At 36.8% G+C, this 27,712-nt stretch overlaps 1 protein-coding gene across 3 annotated transcripts in view; it reads left to right on the top strand.

The window, feature by feature from the left end:
• DGKG (diacylglycerol kinase gamma) overlaps nt 1–27,712 on the top strand; it is a 103,273-nt gene that overhangs the window by 14,816 nt on the left and 60,745 nt on the right. For all 3 annotated transcript variants that reach the window (XM_087964887.1, XM_087964886.1, XM_026667714.2), the window contains exons 2-8: nt 6,100–6,434; nt 13,388–13,464; nt 16,336–16,356; nt 20,192–20,357; nt 21,801–21,863; nt 23,614–23,871; nt 25,470–25,640. In XM_087964887.1, coding sequence (XP_087821013.1) covers nt 6,368–6,434; nt 13,388–13,464; nt 16,336–16,356; nt 20,192–20,357; nt 21,801–21,863; nt 23,614–23,871; nt 25,470–25,640 — 823 coding nt within the window. In that variant the 5' untranslated portion in view covers nt 6,100–6,367. The remainder of the gene's footprint in view (nt 1–6,099; nt 6,435–13,387; nt 13,465–16,335; nt 16,357–20,191; nt 20,358–21,800; nt 21,864–23,613; nt 23,872–25,469; nt 25,641–27,712) is intronic.

Here is a 27,712-nt window from a genome sequence, read left to right as displayed (position 1 = left end):
ATGACCATTTGAAGTGCTTGTTAAAATCTAGATCTCTCCACCAATTATTTTAAATTCCTTTCACAGAGCTCACTAGTAAAAGCTTTCTCACTCTTGCTTTTAACTTAGCTCTTCTGAGAGAAGCTGGGTTTTTCCAACTGCTCATTATCTGCTGGGCCTGTCTTCTATCACCTCTACCTTAGTTGCTTTATACAGACTCATTAAACCCTCTGAGTAGGATTTCTTGTGTTCAATTCAGCAACTAAAATGCCATGGGTACTTAATTATATCTTGAAGAGTAGTAGCAGTGTTGTTAATGTCCTTTCTGAGAGTTGCAGTTAGAAGGAAACTCTAGCCTAAGCAGCAAAATGCCAGGTTAATAATACCATTTTATATAGTACTTGTGGAATGTCCAAAGCATCACCTCATATTCATTATATTTAATAATATCTTTCAAGAGGGATTGTAAAAAAGGTTAGTTTTATTATCCTTTTCTAACACAGATGAGAAGTTGAGTCTAGCTAAGGTTGAGCTGATTAAGATTTAATTAGCTATTAAGTGCAGGCTAAAGCAAAATCTGAACCCCAGCTCTTATAGCTTCTTTTTAAAAAAATTTATTCATATCGCATCTTTAGTATTTTTACATATAACTCAAGGCAGTGAACATATCCAACACACCTTCCTCCTCTTATTGTCCCTACTACAACAACTCTATGAGATAAGATGGGCTGAGAGAGAATAACTGGCCCAAAGTCACCCAGCTGGCTTTCATGTTTAAGGCAGAACTTGAACTCAAAGTCTCCTACTTTCTAGTTTGATATCTTAGCCACTAGACCAAACTGGCTTTATCCAAGTGCTTTGGCTGCAATTGTCAGTATCAACCTGCTAGAAATGCCCATAATTTAAAACTGATTCATACTGTCATATTTCAGGTTTTGTCTTAAACTAGATAGTTTTTAATTTTATTTTCCTCACGATATTTGCTAAAGTATGAATCCATTTGATTGCATTTTTATTAACAGCCACCTTTGAGAAAACAAATCTCAAATAGTTAATATTCTAGGGATCCTCCTCCAGGATGTGCAAAAAAATCCTAGAGTCAATGCACTATTCTGCAACTAAAATGTCCACAGATAATTGGTGTGCAGGTGATTATTCCAGTACTTTGTGACAATGGCAAATATCAGAATCAATGAAACAAACAATTCATTGTGATATCAACCTGTACAGGTCCAGAGTTCAACTCTGCAGGACCATGGACAGATCACAAGGTACTAGAAACTTGCTTCAGTGATTGAGAATGCCTTCTAACAACTTTCTGCAATTTGTGACTTTCAGATATATTGGGGAACAATTCAAACTATTCATCCCACTGAGACAGTGTCAAGCTAATGCATTAAATATCAAAGTTCTTGCTACTCTTTCCCAATGTCCAGCCTAGTGGTTGAAGATCCTTATATGTGCAATCTTGAGGCCTGAAACTTAACACCTTTGTATTGTTTTCCTTGTTTTCCACCCAGCATATCCCCTAAACCAATGAGCAGACACTGAGAACAAGTCTGATATGATGGGGCTTTTTCCTCCAATAGGACGTGCTCAAAGAAAAAGTTATGTATGAACTGGTCAGGAGTGTTGAAACACTCCTCACAGCTTTGAAAGCAGGAACTAATTCTTTGTCTAATGAGTGTGGATGAAAAGATGCAACTAATTCAATTGTATCCACGCACTTGCTATAATCCAGGACTTGGTTATAAAATAAATGATTATCTCCATATGTGTATTTAACATGTAGAAAATAATGTTAGGATCATTATAGTAGATCTTATTCAGTATTGTTTTGTGCCGGTCAAATTCCATACAATATCTAAAAAGGGAATCTATGCTGTTCTTAGCTTCTTGTAGAATTGGGAATCAAATCCTTCTGTATTTCCCATTGTACAGACATTCAGATTAGAATGTTTTTTTTTTAATTGTGAATGAAAATGTATCTAAAAGTGTCTTATATTTTTCTGAAAGAACCTCATTCTACCAATTTAAAAATTAACATATTTTCTTGATATGATATTGAATCAAATTTGTTGAAAGAAGAGTCACACTTACTGAAAGAGTAAAATCTCATATTTTGCTTCCAGAAAATTGTACATAATAGTCCCTGAACTCTTGAGACACCTGCTTATATTATCCATTTTCAAAAACAATTTGTGCAGATGAAATTTTAGACTGTGATAAGAGTATTTGAATTAGGCTAAAATGGTGGCAGGAGGCAGTTAAAGAAATATTTGAACCTCCCTTGCAATTGCTGTTAGCTCTAGAAAACAAATGTAAGTACTTTTTCCTGGGATTGAGGTTGGGGTTTGGAGCAGTACACTGGCACTATGGGAATCCACCAGTTATTTACATGCTATTCTGCAACTTAAAATCACCATCGGTAATTTATTGTCTGCACTTTGTGGCAATGCATTTTCCAATTTCCCTAGTATGTATTGCTGCATAACAAAATTATTCATCCTTTGCTTTAGAAGCGTAGTGCATAATGCACAAAATGCAAAAGTGTATAATCACAGGGAGCATTATTCCTTTGACTCAGAGATCCAGTTGCTGAAGAATAATGGTAGGAGGGCAGCTATTAGAAATAAGAGTTCATATATGAGTAGGACAAAGATCATTAGTTTTTAATATAGTTCTACTAATGCTGCCTTCTAATTCAATATTGCATCTCATCATAACAATAATGACTAGCCATCTAAAATGAATTTGTCTCTTACAGAATAGTGGTTTATCCTAAATATCAGAGAGAGAATGTAATTGAATGGAGAAGAGGAGAGATTCACCAAGACCTTTTAAACAATTTTTGTTTAATTTGGAAAAACAGTAAATGTTCTCAGTCTGGGCAGCATTTATGCTTGATTACTGTCATGTGTTAGTCATTACAAATGAAAAAGCCAGACAAATGCAAATTTGAAATGCTTTATTGGCATGTCTTAATAGTCAGGAATCAGGTGACAATTAGAGAAGCACTTAAGACATAGAAGATTCAAAAGTATTAGAAAGATTGAAGTATTAGAAAGATCTGCTAGCAAGCAAAAAGTTGTGTGTAACAGTGTAGAGCAGTGCTGTCAAACTTGTGGCCTGCAGGCAAGATGCATCACACATTGGCTACACCCACACCCAGTTTAGCAAGGGGGGGAGTCCCAATACATCACATTTGACAACCCTAATGTAAAGTTTGAAGACCAGAAAATTCTAGAAGTCAGTCTGAATATCAACCCTAGGTTGTGAATGGAAGACAACAAATGAGCAGTAGGCATAGGAGTCTGCAGTTGGAGACCAAGAGCCGGTAGGCTGCTCTTATATAGACCCAGCTGCTGTTGTGGTTTGATCAAGGATCTTGTAGCCCACTCCTGCCTAGGGGATATGCTAATTGCCTCTGCTCAGCCCTTTGTAGTTGCCAGTCTATTCCAATTTAGGTGCCCTGCCAGCATGGTGCCTCATTATCTGTACTGGGTTTCACCTGCTCAGGTATATTGTCTCTCTCTTGGAGCTTCCTGATTGCCTGCTAGCTCTGCAGGCTGATAGTCTGTTTTGTTGTTTAACTTCACATTCTGCAGATGAGACCATAATCCTTACAATTCAAATTAAGGGAAATTCCTTCTCTGCATGAAGCTTCCTTCACCTTGCTTGGATCTATGCAAATTGCTTTTTCATATCAAATGGGTTAACCTGACAGTAAATGAAAGGATACTTGCACATGCCTTCAACTCCATAGTTTATTTTGTGATAATGTATTGCATTTGTTGAGTAGAGAGTGGATTGGATCAGTTGAAATGACTTTAATTTCAAAATTATAAGAAGGCCCAAAGACCCTACATCACATTTTATATGAATGACTTCTTCTTCTATACCTCCAAATAGAATTTAAGGACTGCTGATACTATCTTAGAACAAGAGAAGATTAGAGTGTTGTATGTGCACAATCCACTCAATTAAATGTAATTTTCTACCACAAACTGTTTACAGGGGAAAAGTTTTAACTATTTCTTCTTGATTCTAAAATGAAGCAAAATTAGGCTGATAACTTCTATGAACATCATCTGTGTCCTCTTCCATTTTTTGCTTTCCTGTATAGAAGGGGTCCCCAAACTTGGCAACTTTAAGACTTGTGGACTTCAACTCCCAGAATTCCTCAGCCAGCATATGCCAGGGTATAAAGAGGCTGGCATTAGGAAGGGTCCCACCCAATTCTGTGCATAGTGGTATTGTTGTCAACATCATTATGATGGGTTTTTAGTTCTTTACTCAGGTGAAAATGAAATGTAGATTAATAACTAAAGGAAGTGGCAGCCTCACAGCCTTTTTGGCAGCAGCTCAAGGGACATTACAAATTTCTGCTTCTTGGTTGACTGGGTCATTGAAGATTACTGCTGACTGAGGGTGTGATTTAATTACCTGCAGAAACAGCTGTCTCAGCTGTCTCTATGAGTCCAATGGTAAAAGCATTAGCATTATTAAATACAAAGCAGGCAGCGAGAAGGTAATTCTGTTTGCTGTAATTGTCCACTTTAGCTAGAATAGTCCAAGAACAAAAAACAAATAAAAACAAAACACACCACTAAACCATCTTACATAGAGTTCACATTATCCTCTTTCAATTTACTGCACTATATTTAAGAAGTTCTCAAAAATTTTCTAGGTAGCATTTTTCTCCGGCGAAATCATGTCCTTGCCTCCAAATATTACACTAGCCATGTTTTTATATTGATTGACCTCCTCATACAACAGGCTTAACTATCATACAAAAGTCAAGCTATATTCAGCAAAGGCAGAGTGTCTGATTAATAATATGCCTTTACTTTTACTGTATAGAGGGAAGGAGGGAGGAAGACAGAATAGACTTTTCTCAGTTCAGTATCCCCCAGAGATTGGGTTATACTTCCCATAATTCGAGTAAGTAGAGCCATGGTCAGTCTTCTGGGACACTATGAAACTCATTTAATAGCATATCTGGACAATTTCAATTTGGAGAAGTCCATATAAATGAGTAATAAATTTCTGTATTTAATAAAAAATAAAGCAACTATTCCTTGTTGCATAGTAGTAGCTATGCTATGCTCCAGCTCTGGACAAAAGTAATATCCTGTTTCTAAACAGGAGGAAAGAAAAAAAAATGCTAGAAAAATATTTTTGGAATAACAAAATTGTGGTTTTCCCCCTTTTTCTATGTATAACTTCCAACACACCTAAAGTGAGCATTGGATGATGATTAGATATGGGAGACATCATATAAAGAAAATTAGCAATAGCTGTGCTTAGTCATAACAAATATTCATTTGGAAATACCACTGTATGCTATATACTACAATCATATTTTAGGAAAACCCTCTGATTTACTGAAGTTATGTAAAAATTAGACTGAGACAGAAAATTCTAGGAAGGTACAGAAAGGTTTAAGTCAAGAGAGAATTGTGATTTAAATACTTAACAACATATTCATGTACATAGCAGCCATTTCTACAAGGTGCTACATGACTTGTAAGGCATAATGCCAAATAGTATTTCTCAGATTAATGAATATTCATGTTGTGCAGAAATGGGATGCCTCTGTACAGAACTGTATTTATTTTAGAATTGTAAATGTGCTTTGTAAACTGTAATCTCCTTTTTTATTCATTGACCGCATTGAAGTCCTTGAATAGTTCAACTGAGTTCATGGTTCAGGCAGTCTCTCTTATTTCTTTAAGATACTTTTACATCATCCACAATATCTAATCTGACTGAACTTTTTTATTTACCATAGAACTGTCCCATCTTTTTGTTATGGTGCTTAGGGTTGCCTATCTATTTTTTCCAGATTTCTCATCTTTTTTTTCACAATGTAGAAGGTAAGATAACCACCTAAAGGCAGATCAGAGAACATCATCAATAAGCAAGAATTTGTACCTGATTCTCTGGTTCTAGCAATGTGTCTTGTTGGAATTAGCCTCTTTCATTGTAGATGCATTTACACTTGTAAAATGTCTAACTAAAATATTGAGTATGTTCTACCTTCATTTTCTTGCAAGCTTCAGAAGCATCTTGAAAAAGTGCATATAATTGTATAACTCGCTTTCCTTTTAATTCTAGGTTTGGATACACTGGAATTCTTCATAAAGTACTTTCCTGATGGCAGTCCTAAGTAAAGTAGCTATAAAGGAACTGGGTACATGAATATTCCTGATGAATGTGATTTGAGTTCTGTAACAGACATCTATTCTTAACAATAGTCGTACAGAAAGTGTAACCACCTGCAGTTCTAAACTGGAACAATGACCCAGAAGAATTCCTAGATGTAGATGCGCATCTTTTCCATGGACTTTGATTAGAGGTGACACCTCACAACTCAACTTAAAAGATGAGTGATGGGGTGTGGATCATGCTTAGTCCAGCAGAGTTTGCTCAGCTGCAGCAATATTCTGAATGTAAGTACATACCTCAGCCAAATCCCCATAATTCTCTTGGTGATTATTTATGTTAACAAGAACATTTCAACTAATTGACCTCCATCATATAATAGATGAGGTACAGTCTTGTTCAGTTTTGCTTTTACAAGGTGCTACAGTTCATATCATGGCAACTGAGAACTCTTAACACTGTAAATATGGAACACACACTACATCTAAGCAGTACATACAGTTTTTTGGGGGGGGTTAACAAGAGGAAAAGACAAGAGAGGAAGGTGAATAGAAAAGTTGTGTTTTCTGTGAGGACGAGTTCTGAATAAGCTATTAAGTGAAAGAGAGTGTCCTTCAAGCAGAAGAATGCTCATTAGTCTACTGTATTGTAGGCAGGATATAAAACAGCCAGATTCCAAGGAGTAAACTGTTTGGGGGGTGGGTGGGTGGCAAGAGAGTTTCCTGGGAAGTTCCTGGCAAGTTCCTAACAAATTTCTCCCTCCAAGTCTGAACCAAATTGTTCAGATAAAGATTTGTGAACCATAGAAGGGAAAGGCATTGTAATAGGACTTGTTGACTATTCACTGGGGGAAAAAACAGATCATTAGCCTTCATTGTCTGCAAATTAATCCTCAGACTGGGAAATAAACAAGGTGAGCTCTCAGTATGCTCGCATAGGAGATTTGGATGGCCCCAACCATGCTGACTTTTTATGAGTCTCTAAAGACCTAGTTCTGTGCTCAGGCTTGAGCCCCCAAATAATGTGGAAGCACTCATCTCCTGGCTATATTTGTGCTATTGGCTATGCTGGTTTTCTTGGCTGCAATGATTTTAATTTTTGTATTTAATTTTTGTATCCATTAATTGCTTTTATTCTGTTGGTTTACTACCCAGAGTCACTTGCTGAGATGGGTGGCTTTACAAATTGGTTAAATAAATATATCGGAATAAACCAGAAATTAATTCATAGGAATAAAAGACACATAATAGGATGATTCTCATTGCCTGGGATATAAACAATCTAAGCATATAATTTGTACAACACAAGCAGAAGTAAAACAAAGAATGGAGGGGTTTCCTATTCAGAAATTCAAGGGAATGAATTTGATTGTAGAAACCATATGTGAAAGAATCAATAAAAATAATACTGTGTTTGATGTCTAGTAATGTTAACATAAACACAGGGAAGGTGTGGGTGGTTTTCCAAAACATAATGGCAGAAGTTTCAAAAGGATATGAGACAGTAGTGATGGAAACTTTAACTCAGCATCCTTTGGGAGATGAATTCTGCCAAGCACCATCCGACCAGAGAATTTCTGATTTGCCTCTCTGAAGTCAGAGAAGGGCACAAGAGGAGCAGTTACCCTTGTTTAATTGTATTAAAGAGGATGCCAGGGGTAAAATAACATCTTAGTAACAAAGACCAAGGCATCGTTTTATACTGCACAGAAGAGAGTGGTAAATCTCTCCAAAAAAAACCCACATAGATAAAAAAAATATTAAATGTTTGACAATATGGTGCTGGATAATCTGGTTAAATAGTGCTCAACAAGTTACTGAGATGTAGCTGAGGATGTTTTGAAGTACTAATGTAGTTTATCATATGGCGAGATTAATGCTTTCAAGACTTCAAGTTGTTAAAGTTATCATGCAGAAAAAGAAAAAACAAAGATTTGAAATTTAGAAAAAAAAATCAAAATGCAAAATGCAAAGCTTCAAAGACATTATATGGAATGTGTGAAGCATGAAAATAGAAAAATCAACACAAGAAAAGATGAAATGAATTGATGACATGTTGACATCTTAGACCACAGCAAATTGAGATGGCAGAAAATTGAACAGGCAGAAGATCATATGGGTTACTACTCAGGACATTTAAAACAAAGAACAAATGGTATTGTTTTCAAAATTAGGAAGGACATAGTAAAACAGTATTTGGCTACAATGCAACTCATGACTGAATAATATCAATTAGTCTTGTAGGATATGTATATCAGCTGCTCACTGATGATGGCAAAATGCTAGCAGGTGAGACAAAACTACTCAGATCTTGTTAGTTTTGTCCTCTCTAAGCAAAGTATGTATCTCATCAAGGAATTGTGAAAAAGGGTGAAGAAACAGGATTGAAGCTTGAATTTGTTGGGAACAATCTCTGTTCTGAATGAGTCTAATTTTGAGATCCAGACTGCATACCAGAATATGAAGAAGCTTAATGATGGTCTGGCCAGTTTTTTAAGTGTTATTTTTGAGATATCTCAGACTGTAAACTCAACTTTTTTTATTAATGACTTGGATTAGGAGATGGAGGGTATGGTTATCAGATCTGCAGATGAAACAAAACTGATGATACAGCTAATCTCTTAGAAGAGATGAATTAAATTAAACACAATATTGATAGGTTAGAAAAACCTCCTGAAAATAATAGAACAAAATTTAACAGTGAGAATGCAAAGTTATTTACTTAGGAAACCAAAGTCAGATTCACAAACATAAATAGAAGATACTTGGCTTGATAGAAGTAAAAAAAAAGTGTCATGGAATAACAGTTGACCACAAATTGTGTAAGCAAAGTAATCTGATTGTTAGAAAGGAAATGCAATTTGTAAAATTTAGGTATGGGAGAATATAGCATCTAGGGAATTACAGGAAGTAATTGTTCCATTTTGTTCTGCTTAGGTCAAATCTTATTTTGAGGATGTATTCATTTCTGCGCATCATGCTAAAAAGAGAAATTCTAGGGAAATCTACAGAAATTAAAAATGATCCAGAGAAGGGCAACAAGGGTGAACAGGAAACTTAGAAACCAAATCTTCTGCAGTGACAGAGAATCTTTAGCCTGGAGAAGAAAAGATTCAGAGGAAGTAGTCTTTACATACCTGAAAGGCTATCAACAGAACAACATAGAGACCTAGCCTGTCATCATCTCAAAATGCAGGACTCAGAATAATTAAATTATTGTTTCACAAATCTGAACAATAAAAGCAAGTTTTCAATTTGTCAGCAGAACTCATTATTCAGAAAATTGACAAACCCACCCATTATAATACTATGATGGGCTTGTCTTCACAGGATGTATCTAAGCCAACTATCATGATGGTTTTAATGTAGGTTCCTGCACTGAGCTAGTAGTTGAATTCAGTGGTTTAGATGCCCCTGAAAAACGACCGTATATAACTCTAAACAAGTCTATAAATATGGGGAAGTAAACTTCAGCTCTCACTGCATGGGAAAATAGTGTCTAGGAAGTAGCCATATCTTTAGTAGAGCAGGGACTTCCCAAAGAAGGAGAGGTGAGGAAAGGGGAGAGGGGGAGAGAGGATAGAGGAAGGAAGACCTTGATTACCTAGGCTTATTCAGAATCAAGACAGACTGGAGAAACTGATGTAACTTATCACTCATTACTTCCTTATTTAATTATGGATGGTGATATAATTGGCTGTGTAAGAAAGTCTTATTAAATATTGGAGCTTTTCTTAGTAAATGCATGAATTTGGGCTGCTGTTGTTGATCTAATGCAGGGGTGTCAAACTCATATCATCACAGTGGCATCATGTGACATATCGGGAAGTTTTTTCCCTTCGCTAAACTAGGCATGGGCATGGCCAATGCATGATGTATCTGGCCCACAAGCCACAAGTTTGACAGCCCTGATCTAAGGGAAGAAAAGCAATTGCACTTGGCTAGTATCTAAGGACAAAGTGTCAGCAATGTAAGTGGAAGAAGAAATATCATTCAGAGAACAGATTAAGAAAAGATTATTATAAAAATTGACAGTGGAGAAGAAGAGTTTTAAAAATAGTTACATGTCTAAAGTTTATAGAACTCACCAAGGCAACTCTTCTGTATATCCATACAAGTAGCAGCTTTATATACATACATATTACATACATGCATGCACACATTCAAAGACGTATTTTACATGAAAGTACATAAGATAAACCTTTCCCAAATGTCCTCTGCAGATTCATTGGACTTCAACGACATGACTTCCATCCAATATAGCTAAAACTGACTTCTACATTCCCATTTGGGAAGATCGGTGTGAAGTTTAAGTGCTGAGAATGTAAAGAGAAGAATGTTCCCACTGACTTATCACCATGAATTTAATCTTTCAGAGACTCTAGCCTAAACATTACAAAATTCAATACCCCTGAAGAGATGGGATCTTGAGCAATCCCTATAGTTTATAAATAGAAACCTCTGTAGACATCTCAAAGCAGCCTCTTTCTTTTAATCATTTTCCTGTGGTTTTTTCAGTCTATTTTATCCTTTGGGACCAATTTCTTAATCCAGAACAGTTGAACTGTGAGACTGCTGAGACATTTCAATTCCTGGAGTTCTGAAAGCTCACTAAGGAGGATTAAGAAGCAGAGAACAATGGCTTCCATTAAGACATTTTATGGAAGAATTCTCCTTAAATATTGCTGATGATAGAGTTAAAAAGACATACTATCATACCATGCTATATTAATTTTATGACATAAACCAAGGTACAAACCCACACATTATAATACTAGGAGTAAACCATGCCACTTTAAGACTCTGCTTGCTGTAAAACTTAAAGTGGCATGGTTTACTCATAATGTTATAATGGGTTGATTCATATATGCTAAGCCTAAAGTAAACAAACCTTGTCCTTGTGAATTAGCCCATGTAAGAAGTCCAATTTATTGTTACACTACAGAAACAGGTGGTAATCCTTGCAGATAGAAAATTAGCATGTCAGTAAGTGTTAAAAAATTGAAAGGAGTAGAATATAATCATTAATATTTTAGCCCAAGCACATGGAAGAGATATGATACTTAAGCACTTTGTCTTTTTTGCCATCTTTTTTGCCTCCATTTTGCCTCTTTTACATCTACTCTGAGATTTATTTTTCAGTAGCAATAGCAGCAGAGGTAAGGAAATAGATTCCATAATAACATGCTGTGCCATTTTCAAATCATATTTTTTATTATTTTATTTGCTATAATAAAAAGCACATTAAATGGGAAAAGATACATTGCTATATATTTGAGGAAAAAAGAAAAATATTTTCTTCCTTTTTCTCTTTTTTTTATGAAGCATTATAAAACCACTGATTAAACCTTGATAAGACAGAATTATATTAGAATTATATTGCATCAGTCAGGTCAGGGTTGAAAGTGAACATATTTTGGGGGGGATTCTTTTCCCCCGAGAAGTATATTTACAACACCTAAAGTCTAATATATCCAAGATTGCTCACAAATGTTCAAATTCTATATTAATAAAACTATAAATACTGAGCTAAAATGAGTCATCAAAAGCTCATAGATCCAAATCATATATGTTAAGATGCTTCAGATCTGTTTACATCTTCAGTACAAAGAATGGAAACTCTCTTTCTTAAATAATCAAGTCTGCTTTCCTGAAAAAAGATGAACATATTTTAAAATAGACCAATCCAGTCATTTAGCGAAGGCCATTGAAAGTCTTCCCTCCGTTGCAAAGTACCGGTACATGTGGCATGGATAAGACAACTGCTTTTCTCTGTGGTTTCCCCCACATTCTGGAATAGTCTTTGCTGTTAGGTACATATGGCTCCTATTTTGCCTATGTTCCAAAAATTAATTAAACTTGTCTTATTTCAGCAAGCCCTTGACTCCAACTGATTGATTGATTGATTGAGGACATCTATCTTGGCTTCTGCTAGGAATTTTATGCCTCTGTTGTATTTATCTTGCTTGTTTTTCTTTTTACTGCATACTATCCACAGTCCTTCGGAACTGGTTATAATTTCTGAAATACATATGAATAGCTATCCTAGGTCTTTTGATCATTTTCTCCTTATATATTACATTAAATGATTTAAGATGCCATTAATGTTAGCTCCAAGGCATTGTTGGCTTCAGGGTATCAGCAGCCAAGGGGAGCTGAATCATTAGGCAGAGTAGTTTCTCAGGCAACAAACTTGTGAAAGAGCAGCAAACTGAGGTTCTTGTTGTTTGTTTATTTAAAACATGTGCATAGCCAAAGTCAAACTCTGGGCAGCTTACAACCAATTTTTCCACCTCATGTACTAACTTTGCTAGCTTAAATAGCACACTCTTGCAGCAAGATAGATGGCAAACAAATTTAATAAATAGATAAAATAAATGACTGGAGGTGATGAAAAGCCAAATTTGCAGTTTTGCCTCAATCTGCATAATATCTTGGATTTAGGCCAGAATCATCTTCTGACTATAGATATGAAAAACAATCTGACACAGTGCATCCTGAGGATCACTCAGTCAGCAGAGGTGCTGTCTCCTCATGTTATGTATTTAATACTACGTAGTCACCTCTGCTTTTCTGCCTTTATGATACTTTCAATCATTCTAAATACCGCATGCAGAGATGCAGCTTCTTAATAGCATTTTATTTCAGACAAAGGAAGGAAAAATTTTGCTTTCAATCACCATTCTATCTTCACAGCAATTCTATCAATAAGCTGAAATATATTAGTCTGAGATCATCCAGTGAGGATTTAATGGCTAGAACTTGTCTTTCTTTACTTTTATTCTAATGCTTTATCATGCTGATAATACTGATGGGAATCATTATGTGGCTTGTATAATGATTCCTTTCCCCTGCAAAAATTGGAAATGCTTTCTGCAAACAATTGTTTATAATGGTTCCAATTACTAGATTTTAGTGGCTGTAAGGCTGGCACATAAATTGCATAAAGAAGGCAGGTTGTTTCATCCTGCACACAATAACACGGTCCAACATTTGTATTTGCAATGTGATGTATGTATTATTTATAAGATAGCTCTGGGATTAGGAAAGTAGCTTTATTAATACAATTTAAGCCATTTAAAAGGAAAAATTATAAATATTCTTATTAAGGATATAGGTATAGATTTTACTACTATTCGAGGTATTGCTATTATTCTGTGCAATCATTCCATACCCGATTATGAAAAACTTGTTTGGAAATAGGCTGCTCTTAATCTTACTGGCTATCTTTCACTTTCTAGATTCTACCAAGAAATTGAGAGATGTTTTGGAAGAGTTTCATGGGGATGGCATTCTGTCAAAATATAATCCAGAACAAGTAAGGAAACTTGCATTAACTGTATTCATAAATGCCTATTGAAAAAATTAGCTAGCTATGTAGATTTCTGTGTACAAAAATTCCCAAAAGATCTTAATAACAGTTTTAGGATAAAATGGTCATTGAGCCTTATGTAAGCTCTTTTAATTACTCAGACCCTGGCCTAAACCAACCAAACTAAATGTTTCCCTAAATATGCCTTTTTATCACATCAGGTTTTAAAAGAGGTCTGAGTAGATAAGGTGAATTTTATTAGCACCATAATACAAAAGAAGAAAAGTTTTTCTTGTAAGATTAATAGTAACTTCTGGGAAGTGATATTTTTTTAAAAATTGCTGAATGGAAAATGGAAAGATAAAACCTCCTCTTTGTCACAGGGAGCCAGAGTGCAAACATCCACTAGTGCTTAGCTTAAGTTCTTTTTAATTATAAGATATTTGCGAAGGACAGATACATTTGGTATCATGTCTAGGGTAGTAAGAAAAGGAAGTAATTCATTTTTGTATGAAATTTCTCTTAAAATATTAATGAAAATCAAAAGCCAAGATCAGGCTGGCATCTACCCTGTTGATTTTCCAGAAAACTATAAAACTGTTTATTCTAGAGAACATTCAAGAAAGATTTATAATAAGTTACAAGATCCTCCTTTTCTGCTTCCTATATTGGTACAGTTCATCTGCTGGTAGGGCTGTTCTAATCATAGAATAATATTGGATATAATATTGATTTGTTTTAATCTTCTTATGTGGAGGGGGAATGTAAGTTGCTCAGAGGCCATGCAAGTAGAGCAGCATAAAAATGCTAGTAATAAATAAATAAGATCTGCGGTCCATTTCTGCTTATAAATTAGTTCTATTGGATTCAGTGAGAAACAAATCCCAATATTCTGCTATTGGATAATGCAAGGGAGTTTGGAAATTGGAAAACAAGTAGCTGCCTTATAGTAAGCTGATTTTTAAAGTCACATTTAATTTTTATAAATCATTACTGACTCTTAAATATTCAGGGTGGAGAAGCCTATACGTTATAGGAATATTTCATAAAAACATCTAGTCAAAATGTCATTTACAACATTTTAAAAGTGATTCCCACTATTTTCTAAAGATATATAGAAGTGAACTACAATTTAAGGAATAAATATTAAATTTGAGTAATGTATCATTAGTTTATATCAAAGATATGTCTAGGTTTAGTCTCCCCTCCCCCTTATATTTGATATATTGAAGTATTACTGCTTACTTTTTCAAAATGGCACTTTGAACTTAACTTGGTGGTGGGAGTAAAAGTTGAGAAAAGCATGAGGATGATTCTGTCATGTTGCTGTTTTTACTAAGAGGAAAAAAGGGGGGTTACTAAATATGACAAAATGAACTATATCTTCATTGCTGTAGGAAAAGGAAATTAGCAAAAACAACAATGAGTTGTTTCCAGGTAAGAAAAGGAAGAAAGCTGCAGAGCTATTCATGAAGACAAATTAATCCAGAACTGAATATTATTAAATTAAATGGGAAATGAGCACAAATTATTTGTTAGGAAATTTTTGACACCTAAGAGTAATTGGAAAGACAAGTCCACAAAAAGAAAAACCCAACACAAATTGCAACCACATTCCTATTTAGAAAAGCCATTGTTAGGCTCTGGATAATGTTTGTTGGTTGGTGGATAGAAGTTGGGCGTTCTGCTTTCTGCCAAGGGCACATGCTGTGGTTTCTCTTCTACACTAAGCAGTTGAGGTAAGTATACTTCATTACTATCCACTTGGAAAAATGGTTGCAGTTGCCATTGAGTATAACAACTAATTGCCTTTGAAATTCTTTGAAGATGGGTTTGCTTTTCAGGAGAGCATGTGGAGCAAACAAACCAAAAAGGAATATATGAAGAGAGAGGAGATATTTTCATAAAGGTCTTTTGTAACATATACTTTTTATTTGTTTAATCATCCTCCTCTCACTACTCCTTAGTAATAACTTTACAATGGGAGAGACGATAAGAGAGTGTGCTGCTTAAGGCTGATTTTCTGCTGAGGCAAAGAACAACACAGTACCTCTCTTACTTCCAGACTAACAGAAAAAGCACACATCAAGGTCCATGAGGTGCATACAACCTGCCTTCCACCATATAATTTAGCTGTTTCCCTCAGTTCCAGTTAAGATTCTATCCTCTTACCTCACATCAGATCCAGGTGTTAGTCTGGAAGTAAGAGAGGTACTGTGTTGTTCTTTGCCTCAGCAGAAAATCAGCCATAAGCAGCACACTCTCTTATCAACTCTAATTAAACTCAGATTAATGAGAATGAACAGAGATAATCTATATTCTGTTCAAAGCTCTTTGGTAGAAGTCCAAGATACAAATATACAGACAGACAGACACACACATACACACACACCAGTGGTGGGGTTCAATTTTTTTTTACTACTGGTTCTGTGGGTGTGGCTTAGTGGGCATCACAGGGGAAGGATACTGTAAAATCTCCAGTCAGAGGTGGTATTTGCCGATTCTCTAAACTACTCAAAATTTCTGCTACTGGTTCTCCAGAACTGGTCAGAACCTGCTGAATACCACCTCTGACACACACATATCATTAAATCCTATTGAACAGAAAGCTCTTCCTTACAAAACATTTTTGCTACCTGTGAAATATTTGCAAATTTCCCAAGCCAAAGATCTCATGTAAAACCTTCTGAGTAGAACATGTCTTTTCATCTGATGGTAAAGTTTAAAATAGGGATACTTCAGAACAATGTATGTTTCCAAGAACTGCAGTCTAATCCTTCCTGGATACTTGAATTGCTTTTTTCTAATGGAGTAGCTATTTTCCAGTGCTTCTTCACTCAACTTTGCTTTGTCTTTCTCTGCTCTTTATTCCCTCAGAAGCAAGACACTTTGAACCAAGTAAGACTTGTTTTCCAACTCAGGCTCTCATGTGTTGTGCTATTTGTTGCTTTGAATGGTTGCTTTGGCATAAACTTTTTTTTTTTATTTGTCAATTGCTTACAAGATAATAGGTATAAGTAAAAAGATAGTTATGAATACATGAATATATATAAGAAAAATATATATATAAAAGAAATAGGACAGGGACGGGAGGCACGTTGGTGTGCTTATGCACGCCCCCTACAGACCTCTTAGGAAAGGGGTGAGGTCAATAGTAGACAGTCTAAGGTTAAAGTTTTTGGGGTTTGGGGAAAAAACCACAGAGTCAGGTAGAGTATTCCAGACATTGACCACTCTATTGCTGAAGTCGTATTTCCTGCAATCAAATGTGGTGCGATTAACCTTGAGTTTGTATCTATTGTTTGCTCTTGTGTTGTTATGGTTGAAGCTGGAGTATTCATTGACTGGTAGGACATTGCAATGTATGATTTTATATACTATGCTTAGATCGGATCAAAGGCGGTGTAGTTCTAGGTTTTCTAGGTCTAGAATTTCGAGTCTGGTGTCATAAGGTATTCTGCAATGAGTAGAGGAGTGGAGAACTCTTCTTGGGAAATATTTCTGGACTTTCTCAACTGTGTTAATATCAGATACGTAATGTGGGTTCCAGACTGATAAGCTGCATTCGAGTATTGGTCTAGCAAATGTTTTGTATGCTCTAGTTATTAGTGTAATATTACCAGAGAAAAAACCAAGTAAGATTAGGTTAACAACTCTTAATGCCATTTTGGCTATGTAGTTACAGTGGGCTTTAGCACTTAGGTCATTTGAGATGAGTACTCCAAGATCATTGACAGAGTTTGGATCTTCAACAAGGTCTTGACTATTCAGCCTGCATTTTATTTTCTGATTTTTTTTTGCCAATATGTAGGACAGAGCATTTATTTGTTGAGATTTGAAGTTGCCATTTGTTTGACCATTCTGATACATAGTCAAGGTTTTGAAGGGTAGCAGTATTGTCTGTGGTGTTGAATAGCTTTACATCATCAGTGAAGAGAACGCAGTTGCTCTTGATATGATCACAGAGATCATTTATGTAGAGTATGAAAAGAGTTGGTCCTAGAACACTGCCTTGGGAGACACCACTGTTGACAGGTACAGAATTTGATAGGACACTCCCAATTTTGACCGTTTGTTGTCTGTTTGACAGGAATGCTTCTATCCAGTTATGCAGGTGTCCAGAGATACCGTAAGATTTTAGTTTTAGTAGTTTGTTGTGTACCACTGAATCAAAGGCTTTACAGAAGTCTATGTAGATTGCGTCGATTGCTTTGCCCTGATCCAGTTGTGTAGTCCATATGGTTTTGCAGTGTAAGAGTTGCAGATTACATGATAGTTTTTTTCTGAAACCAAATTGTTTATTAGAGAGTAGGTTGTTAGTTTCTAAGTAGAGGATGGTTAATTATTGATTCCATGACTTTACAGGTGACACAGCATAAAGAGATTGGTCTGTAATTTTCAACTAGGTTGGGGTCTCCTTTTTTAAAGATGGGGATGACCGTGGCTTGTGACCATAGTTTTGGCAAGGAGCTGGTCCTGAAAGATTTTTCAAAGATTATGCTTAGAGGTTTGGCTATGGCAGTGGATAGTTTTTTTAAGAAGTAGGCACATATTCCATCCGGTCCAATAGATAGAGATGGCTTTAGATTGCGTAGTGCTTTTTCAACATTGTCTTCTGTAAAATTGTTATGTATTAGATCATTGTAGTTGTCTGTGGTTCAACTAGGAAATACTGGGCATGATCCATTGCTGTTTACAAATACTGAGCCAAAGAATGTATTAAAGAGGTTGGCTTTAATAGTGTTGTCGTTGCAGTCTTTACCATTAGGTCCTTTCAGGGGTGGGATGGACCTTGAGTCTTTTAGTTTGTTGTTTACAAAATTGTAGAAAGCGCGGGTGGAATTGGTGTGTAGATTTCCCTCAAATTGTATCAGTTTATATTTATGATAAGAAATCTAAATCTGCATATTATTAAATCGAAAAAAGCTAAACAAAATTCCTTACCCTGGAGAGCAATAAATCTTTAGGGAGCAAAAAAAAATCTAATCTTTAAAATTCAAAACAGCCCAATTAGAATGAACCTATTGTAGCCATAAAATACCACAGAGAGTTAAAAAAAAACAGAAAAAACGTCTATTTGAAAGAGAATGGAATATATTGCCATGGGAAAAGTCATGGCTGGTAATGATGCTCTAAGCTGTATTCACTATATCATAGCATTGGATCTGGCTTGTTCCCCATTCACCCAAGCCACAAATAATGAAAAAGAATTTTGTGTTGTTTTATCAGAAAACTTTTCGCGAACAAGTTAATTGGCAAGGAAGATAAAGAGTCAGTGGAAATTTTTTTGCAGCGTTATAGAATATAATAGCATATAGCATATCAGTTCAGTTATTTTGGCAACTGAATAGAGTAGTGACAGCAATGCTTGTTAACTGTTATTAATCACTCAGATTAAGCATTGCAGGGAATATAATAGGCTTGCTGCAGAATTATGAATTAATGCTAATAATTTACAGAATGCAAAACTAAGAGCTGGCAAGAGCAAGTTTTTGGCTGTTACCTTTGATCCCTTCTGCTTCCTCAGTTATGGCTGCCCCACTTGTTTTTAAGCAACTTTTATTATAAAGTCACTATGAAAATTGTGAGCTTCCTATTAACCACTGCCTGCCTTCCATCAACTACCCCAGAGTTCAGCATAATGGAAAGCTCTCAAGTGTCCCAGCAATTAAATGTGGGCAAGTTGCCCTTGTTTGCCAGATGGCAAGCAGGACAATGAACAGAACTGGGTAAATCTGAAATAAGTGTGTGTATATGTCCCCTTGGACTAAGATCAAATACTTCTTCAGCTAAGCCCATTCTATCAAATGTCGCCAAGAAGATTTCAATACATCTGTCAGGATTACATCCAAATGCTTATGCTAAATACTTTGCCTTTTGTGGTGATGCTCAAAGAACTTTAGTTGTGTTGCTCATTGAGGTTCACTGCTACTGTGGTTCTGCATATATGTATGTAACCCTGATTTCAATATGCATGTAAGAAATGTATTGCTGTGCTTCCTTGTGGCATTATTAAATGTACTTTGTATTCCTGAGATATAATGTTAATTACATGCATTATTGCACATGGGAAAGAGATTGCTAGGTACATATCAGTATACAGGTAAGCTGCAACTCTAATTAATACCTGTAGATGAATTTCATGATCCATGGGCTTTCCCCAGATAGGCCTCAATGTTCTGTGCATAAAATTATTTTCTTAAAATTTAAATGCATACTTTTTCTTTCTAACAAACCTTTCTTCAGACCTGTGAAACTCAGTGCTCAAAGAACACCTCTAACTGGTTTCCAATGTGTGTGTGGTGTGTGTGTGTGTATACGGCATGTTTTAAATGCCATCTGATTCATAAGGCAAAAGGGTCTACATGGCTTTTCAGATAACACAGAGAACCTTTGTCCAAGTTAACCCTCAAATCCAGGAGATTAAAGATTGCATTGATCAGATATAATTCCATGCTTTATTCCAGATACCTTTCCCAACAGCTTTTTGAGCCAGCTAAACTGTCTAATGACAAAATTCTTGATCTATTTTCACTGTTTAAAAACCTCTACCTTAACAGTTCTATTTATTTATCTCTTCCTTGATTTTTTCTTCTTCTATCCTTTCTTCATCTAGCTCCTCAATTGAGAGCCTCAATTTAAAATGGGGAGAAAATGTAACTGCTAACATTCCTAACATTTAAAAATTATTTTAAAAAACACTCGTGTCTTTTATTTCCCTCCTTCCTGTTAGCCTATTGACTATGAGGGGTTCCAGCTCTTTATGAGAACATATCTGGAGGTGGATATTCCAGAAGAGCTCTGTGAGCACCTCTTCATGTCCTTCAAAAGAAAAGTTGGCCAATGTTCTCTCGAGAACCAGCAGCAAAGTTCCAGTATTTCACAGCTAAGCAACCTTGGTAAGCCATATGCTTTCTTTGCTACTTCAGTTCTCACAAGTGTGGAAATGGCTTACATTGGAATATTTTGAGGTGTCTTTCTGGGCAGGTTTGTTTCCCTAAAAGAGTAAATGAGGTCTGCCACTGAATGATGCACTGTTTAGTATCTTCTGCTTAGGGTCCTGTTATGCTCATTCTAGGATATTCTGTTCTATTTACTTTCTTTGAATTTCCACTTATGTAATGGGCATTCTATGGACTTTAATCCTCATTGGCCTAGTGTTTCTTCTCCTAATTTTTTTTCATCACAAAAATCTTTTCATAGATAGCATCCATATTCAGCATCCATGTTTTCTGTAGCTGTGTAATGACATTAAATTAAAGTGATTTGAATTGTGAACTGAACAAATGATTCAATAATCATTTTATCACATATTAGGTTCAGATAGCAGTGGTGTATTAACCATTAAGCAGACTAAGCACGTGCTTGGGGCACCAGGCCCAAAGGGGGCACCACAAAAACTTTTATGTAGCCTAAACTTGGCTTCATTTGTACAGTATGTACAAAGAGGAGGGGGGCAAGATTTGTCAGTGCTTAGGGCACCAGTAAGCCTTAATCTGCCACTGTACAGGGGCTTGATTTGAGAGCCACATATATTTAATTTTGTTTTAGTTAACTCCTTTTTAGTGTTCATATAAAAGGGGAAGTGTGTGTGTGTGTTCATGTGTGTGGTTATTCATTAATTCCACATGTTTCTCTAATGCCTTTTATCAACTAGATTTGTTTTTAAAATATATGGAGTATGGAAGGTAGTTTGTGGCAGCACAAAAGGAGATGTGCTTTTAATACTGTCTGTTGGGAAAGAGGGCTTCACTAGTCTACAGAAGGGGAAGGGGAAGGATAAATGGACCTGAATGCAAGTGAACACTTGTGACTGCTCTTAAATTCCTTCAAACAACCATTGTGGCTCAACTGCACAGCCATATTGATATTGGTCTTAAAATGGCTGTCTCTGCATTTCTTTTACTACACCTTAGCAAGCTGACTCCTTTGCCCTGACAAATATCATGCGCTCATCCCCATCTTTCCCTTCCCAAATGCTCCTACTGCTATTCCTATGATGGGGCCAAGCTGGGCTATATAAAGGTCTCTCCACATAGTCAACTGCTGTGCCCAGCTAAGGAACAAGCAGCAGTGTTCTGCTTTGCCTCATAATGTGCCTGAGATATGCTTCCCCACAGTTGATTGGGCTGTAATTGTTTCTGCAGCAGTGTTTGTAAAGCTAAACCAAAATAGTATATACCTACAGCTCAGTATTTTGCCTAAATATTTATTAGCCTTTTGTGAAATAAAAGTAAAATGTGCAATTGCTATTGCAAATTTGCAACGAATACTGATCAGTTGATGTCAAGTGCCCATTGCTAAACTATGTGTATGTTCTTATGTTTCTTTTATGTATTCAGAATCCAAGACTCTTGATACAGGTATATCCATCCAGACAGAAGTTGCTTGTGCTCCTGTTACAGGTATTCAGTATAAATGCTTTAAGAGCTGCAAAATCTTTCATGTTTAAATAAGGAGCTTTACGGGCACCAACAGGCTGAGTTCTGTTCAACATTAGTTCCAACACTTCGTTGTCACTTTATGCTGTAAAAACAAATACAAAGCTAGGGACTACCCAGTCTCTGGAATCCTGCACAGAAATATACAACAGCAGCTAAGTAAACGTGTTAAGCAAACAATCCTTGGGTGCCAAGAGATCTCCCATTATTTCAGAGTGGTCTGGCTTTTCTAATCCTTATCTCTTGCCAGGAAACAGTTGCTATGTGGCAATATCCTTTTTTCAGTGCTGTGTTTCTGATTTTGTGGTATCTCCTCTACCATTCTAGTTAAATGCAGAAGATAATCAGATGAAACATAGGAATCAAGAACCAAGAGATTAGTATTTTTAAATATATATGTAATCTAATTTGCAATCTGGATTGACTGTATTGTTAGTAATATGAACTTTATGAAGATGAATTTGAGTTGTTTCCATACATGTAATCTAATTTGCAATCTGGATTGACTGTATTGTTAGTAATATGAACTTTATGAAGATGAATTTGAGTTGTTTCCATACAACTTTCTTATAGCAACATACTTTACTTCTCTACTAAATTACTAGATTAAAATGGACACGCTGGTGGAAAATGGTAGTCTGGTGGGCAATACGGTAGGTAGGAAAGACTAGCAGAATTATTACCAAGAAGAGCTTACACAAGTACAGTACAGAAAATGGCAAGTTCACCAAGTACAATACAGAAAAAGTAAGTTCATCAGAAAAACAAACCAGTAAATTCATCAGAAAATTATTAGTTCCTCAGAAAAACAAATAAAAGATCATCAACTTTGTGTTTTCAACTTCCTCTGGCAAAATGAATAATTTATTATCATTTCAACATCCATTTCATGTCATATCTATATAAAGTATTAAGTAAATAACTTGAGCATATCAGGATTAAGAAATATTTTTGTCACATCATTACTGGCAGGCTTCTCTTAGATGACTGGAACTGCCCAACCTTTTTAATTATTGATATCCTGCCATTATTATTTTTACAAATAATTCAAGGCAGCAGGCATATCCAACACACCTTCCTCCTCCTATTTTTTCCACAACAACAACAACCCTGTGAGATGAGGAGCTGAGAGTGTGTGACTGGCCCAAGGTCATCCATCAGCTCTCATGCAGGACTGAAACTCACAGTCTCTTTGTTTTCCAGCCTGATTCCTTAATCACAGAGTCATAATTTATTATGGGGGGGAGAGGGGAGGTTGTAGAGTTTTTTTGTCTTATAAATTATGTTAAATCTATTTTAAAGTATTTATTATTGTTTTCATGCTTCCACCCTGAAAACTGAAAGAAATCACAGCAACTCCATGAACTGCAAAACAGAGTTTCAGGGATCACATACGGTATAGTCCTGGTGTCTTAAGTTATTCACTTCTCAGGATTTACAAGAAAATCCTATCTCTGTGAAAATCTCTTGCATAAAATAAGGTCCAATTATACATGGGGCACCAAAGGAATGTACACACAACCCATCAAGAAGGGCAGCACAAAGGTTGTGTTCTGAGCCATGCTGGCTGAGATGATGGGTTTGGAAATAATAGTCTGACATAGAAAGGAAGCCTCCATCTTGGAAAAAATTAATATAAAACATCATGTTTCATTATGATTCATTTCATGATACATAAATCAAGGCTGATTTATCACTTCATTTTAAATTATAGGGATCAATGGGAAAACTCTTCTAAGTGCCATGGGAAGACATACACCTGAATCCAAACACCCCCAGACAAATCTAGCAGAGCCACAATCAGCATCTCTCAGTCCTGTTCCAACATCCAACATCAATGTCCTTGGGAATGCCTCACCTAGCTGGTCCAGATCATCATCACAAAAATCCACTGCTGGTAATCCTTCTGCTCACAACTCCTCAGTGTCCTCCAAGATTTCCTCAGGTTCTCTGCTTACCCCACAATCTCCAGGTGAGATCTGCCTTTCTTTTATGGAGGCATTCCTATATATTTTCCCGCCACACCCACATATAGGCATAAAATTCATTTCAGAGGTCAAAATCCTAGCATGGGATACACATCTGGTAAAGAAACCTGAGGTGGAAGGTGAGCTGAGGTGATGCACTTTTGGCCCGTGTGAGGGTCCAAGAAGCAGAAATATATTAGACTAAGAAAATGATTTCAAAAGAAATGTGCAGCATTGGCCAATAAATTATTTCCAGTGTGCTCCCTGATTCAAAGGCCCAGGTGCATTTATCTGCTATGTGGATCAATCGATTTGAAGGAATTTTCACCCAATTTAAAATCACATTCTGGAATTTTCAGAATTTCCATTGCTAAGCAAGGCAGTTGTTAAGTGAATTACACCTGATTTTATGACCTTTTTGCTGTGGTTGTTAAGTAAATCACTACAATTGTTAACTGAATCATGCAGACATTAAGTGAATCTGGATTCCCCCATTGACTTGTCAGACGCTGGCTATGAAGGCTACAAATGGCAATCCTATAGTAGACCCCAAGATACTGCAACTGCCATAAATACATCCTGGTTGCCAACTTTTCATCACATGACCACAGGGATGCTACAGTAGTCATAAATGCAAGGACCAGACATAAGTCATTTTTTTCAATGCTGTTATAACTTTGAACTATTGCTAAACAAATGTTGCAATTCAAGGACTGTAATGTTACTGGGATGATGCTATCTGCATTCTGAATTCAGCAGTTTTTGATGTTTTTTGACATTTGTGTAGTTGGTAAGAAGGGTGGAGTAAGAGTTGCTTCCTTCTTGCGTTGTTGTCATTCAATTTTTTTTATTATGTGGTAAGAGCAACTGGGATGGGGAAGCCACTGGATGACCCAATGTTTCCAGAGTACTAATTTATGCCAGGGAGTAAAGGGTAAATAAGCAAGATTAGAATTTACTGGTGTACTAATTTCTTCACCGACATTTCTTTCTTTCAAGTCACATCTTCCTTTTCAGATACAAGATAGAATCTAATAAATATATTAATCTGCTGTAGTCCACAAAATTGCATACTATAACAAAATGTTAACTCACACAAGAGAATAATTTCCTCGCCCGCCCCCTCCCCCCCCCACACTTCCATGCAAATATCCTTCTTTCTATCCTGTTTTCCTCATTCTATTTCATCTGCTGCTTCTCCTCCCTGCCTCCCACCACATTCTCTCCAGTGGCTTACATTCCTTTTCAATGTAACTTCCCCATGGGGTAACCAGGCTTTCTTATTCACTGGAGTTTTAGATTTAAAAAAAAACACCTGTTAGCACAATGCGATTGTATAATAAAAAAAATACCAAAGAAAAATTTAGAAAGTGGGCTACAATCTCACCCACGACCTTAATTCTTCATTTTCCAACAGAATCTGTTGCAGACCTTTAGCTCACAAAAGTTAATTTTGACTTAAGATCTACAATATTATAGCTCTAAATCAATTTCACCTAACAGTCAGCCTGTACCTGTTTTGAATTATAATCTAAAGAATGGCAAAACAACATGAACCTTTTCTCTTCCTAAAACAACATCAACCTTTTTCTCTTCCTTTTAGGTTCCAAAAGTTTGGACAAGAAACTTCCTTTTAACCTTCGAAAGAGTAACATCTCCCTAAAAACAGCCAATCCACACCCACTAGCCCCTTTGGCTCAGGTAGTCTACCTGAAGGACATTGTCTGCTACCTGTCACTGCTGGAAAGGGGTCGGGCTGAGGATAAGCTGGAGTGTAAGTGCTTGGGTGACAGGAAGAACATCTGTAGTTCTTGAGCACCACGTGCAAAACTATGGGTCCCTTGGTCACAGGCGGCAGGAGTGGAAGGAATGTGGGAGGGTTGTGGTTTTAGAGAAAACCATAAGAGCTTTGAGGTTTATAAGGCGTAAATGTTGAGATTCATATGGGTATGAATCATGAATGAAGCTGCAACTCCTGCCGACCTGACAATTTGAAAGCATGCAAATGTGTAGATAAAAAGGTACCACTTTAGTAGATTCATTAATGGGGACATGAAAGGATCCCCCAACTGAAACTCCCCTAGGTAACAGTGATGTCACTAGTTAATCCATTCACCATTTTTTTTCACACAAAAAAATGAAGACAATAAATTTCTCATTCATTCCTTTCCAGTTAAACAGGACGAGGAACCTGTAGATCCCCATGTGTATTGTTGGACTCTAGCAGGGTTGTCAAACTCAATTCCATTGAGGGCCACATCAGGGTTATGTTTGACTTTGGGGGGCCAGGGTGGGTGTGGCCATTTCAACATCACTTGTATTGGGGGTGCCTGTGGCGGCCCGAGCATTCTGCCGGTGAAAATGGGCTCCGCAGTGCTGTTTTCGGCTGTGTCGGCTTTCTGCAACCCTCTGCCAGCAAAATCAGAACTCAGCAAAATCAGAACTCAGCCATCCCAAGCTCCGTTTTCACTGGCAGAGGCACCACAGGCTGGTCCTTTGCTGTTTCCAGGGCAGCTCTGCGGGCCAGATTCTAGCCCCCAGGCCTTGAGTTTGACACCCCTGAACCAGGGGTGGGATTCTACGGTTCTGTCCAGCTCTGTAGAACCGGTAGCTCTGAAGAGCAGCAGACATAGAACCGGTTCTATGTCTGCTGCTGTTTTGGCTCACCCACCCGCCCGGGCTCTTACCTGACCTTTGTTTCCTGCTTTTTCAACCTCAGCTGCTTTGCGCAGCACAGGTTGAAAAAGCAGGAAAAAAGTGCTTTTTCAAACGCTGCACAAAACATAAATCACCGAACAGGTAGTTACACCGGTTGGATCCCATCCCTGCCCTGAACTATATCATCAGTTATGATCAGAGCTGGAAAGAGTTATGGTCCACATCAAGTAGCTCATTATGGACTCAATATTGATTAAACAGCATTTGCTTAATATTCATTGATGGAAGATTGCTATATTGACCCATAGCTCATATTTCTATGTCTTTTTCTCAGGGGTGGGGGCAATTTTCAAGAAGCAAAAAGTTTGTGAGTGATTTTCAAATATCTTCCAGTATGAAATGCTCAAGTTTTAGCAGTTCCTTCTCTTTTCCTGCAATCACATTTATTCCTCCTGGCTTTTTAAAATAACACCTCATAGGCCACAACAAAATATTAAATGGGGGATAGGTCCTATTTTTATTTGTTCCAATGTTTGGGTGTGGCATTATTAATCTGAAATGTTCCCTGTGTCCTTCCTGATAGCGGCTTCTACTGTGATTAATCAAAAGGTGTTTGTATTAGCCTTTTTATTATGTGGTAAGAGCAGCTGGGATGGGGAAGTCACTGTTTCTCTTCTCTAGCTGATATTTTAATAGAAAGGAAAGAAGTTAAGAGGCAACACTCCATGTCTTTTAAAAGCTGTGTCTAGAAGCATTCTCAAAGCATGTATGTCAGCTGACAACCTTCAGCTTTGCAAGTGAGGAATTCATGTAACAGTCATCAGCTCTGATGAAATATCAGCTCAGTGATGTAATTTCAAATTCCTCAGTTATGACTTACCAACTTCCTTATCCTAGCAGGTAAGAGTTTTTTTCTCAAATAAGTACCAGTAGCTGAGGAGTGGAATTGTAGAACATATGGGTTCAAATAGCTACGAACATTGCTATTACTATAGTTGTGTCGGGAGTGCTGAAGTGCTTCCAGATGGAAAGGATTGAATTGTGTCATCACCATTGCCCAGGGGAGACCCATTCGGCAGCTCTTTTCACATCCTCATTAAGTTGGGTACCAACATGGTACCCATTTATCTACTCACAGTTGCCTGCTTTCTAACTACTGGGTCGGCAGGAGCTGGAGCATGTGACAGT

The sequence above is a fragment of the Notechis scutatus genome, chromosome 4, assembly GCF_049901735.1.
Source record: "Notechis scutatus isolate UNSWTSFEM ecotype Mainland chromosome 4, rNotScu1.2, whole genome shotgun sequence".
In the NCBI taxonomy this organism is placed as follows: Eukaryota; Metazoa; Chordata; class Lepidosauria; order Squamata; family Elapidae; genus Notechis; species Notechis scutatus.
Note: the sequence above shows the minus strand (reverse complement) of the source record. Positions and strands in the feature narration are given on the sequence as shown.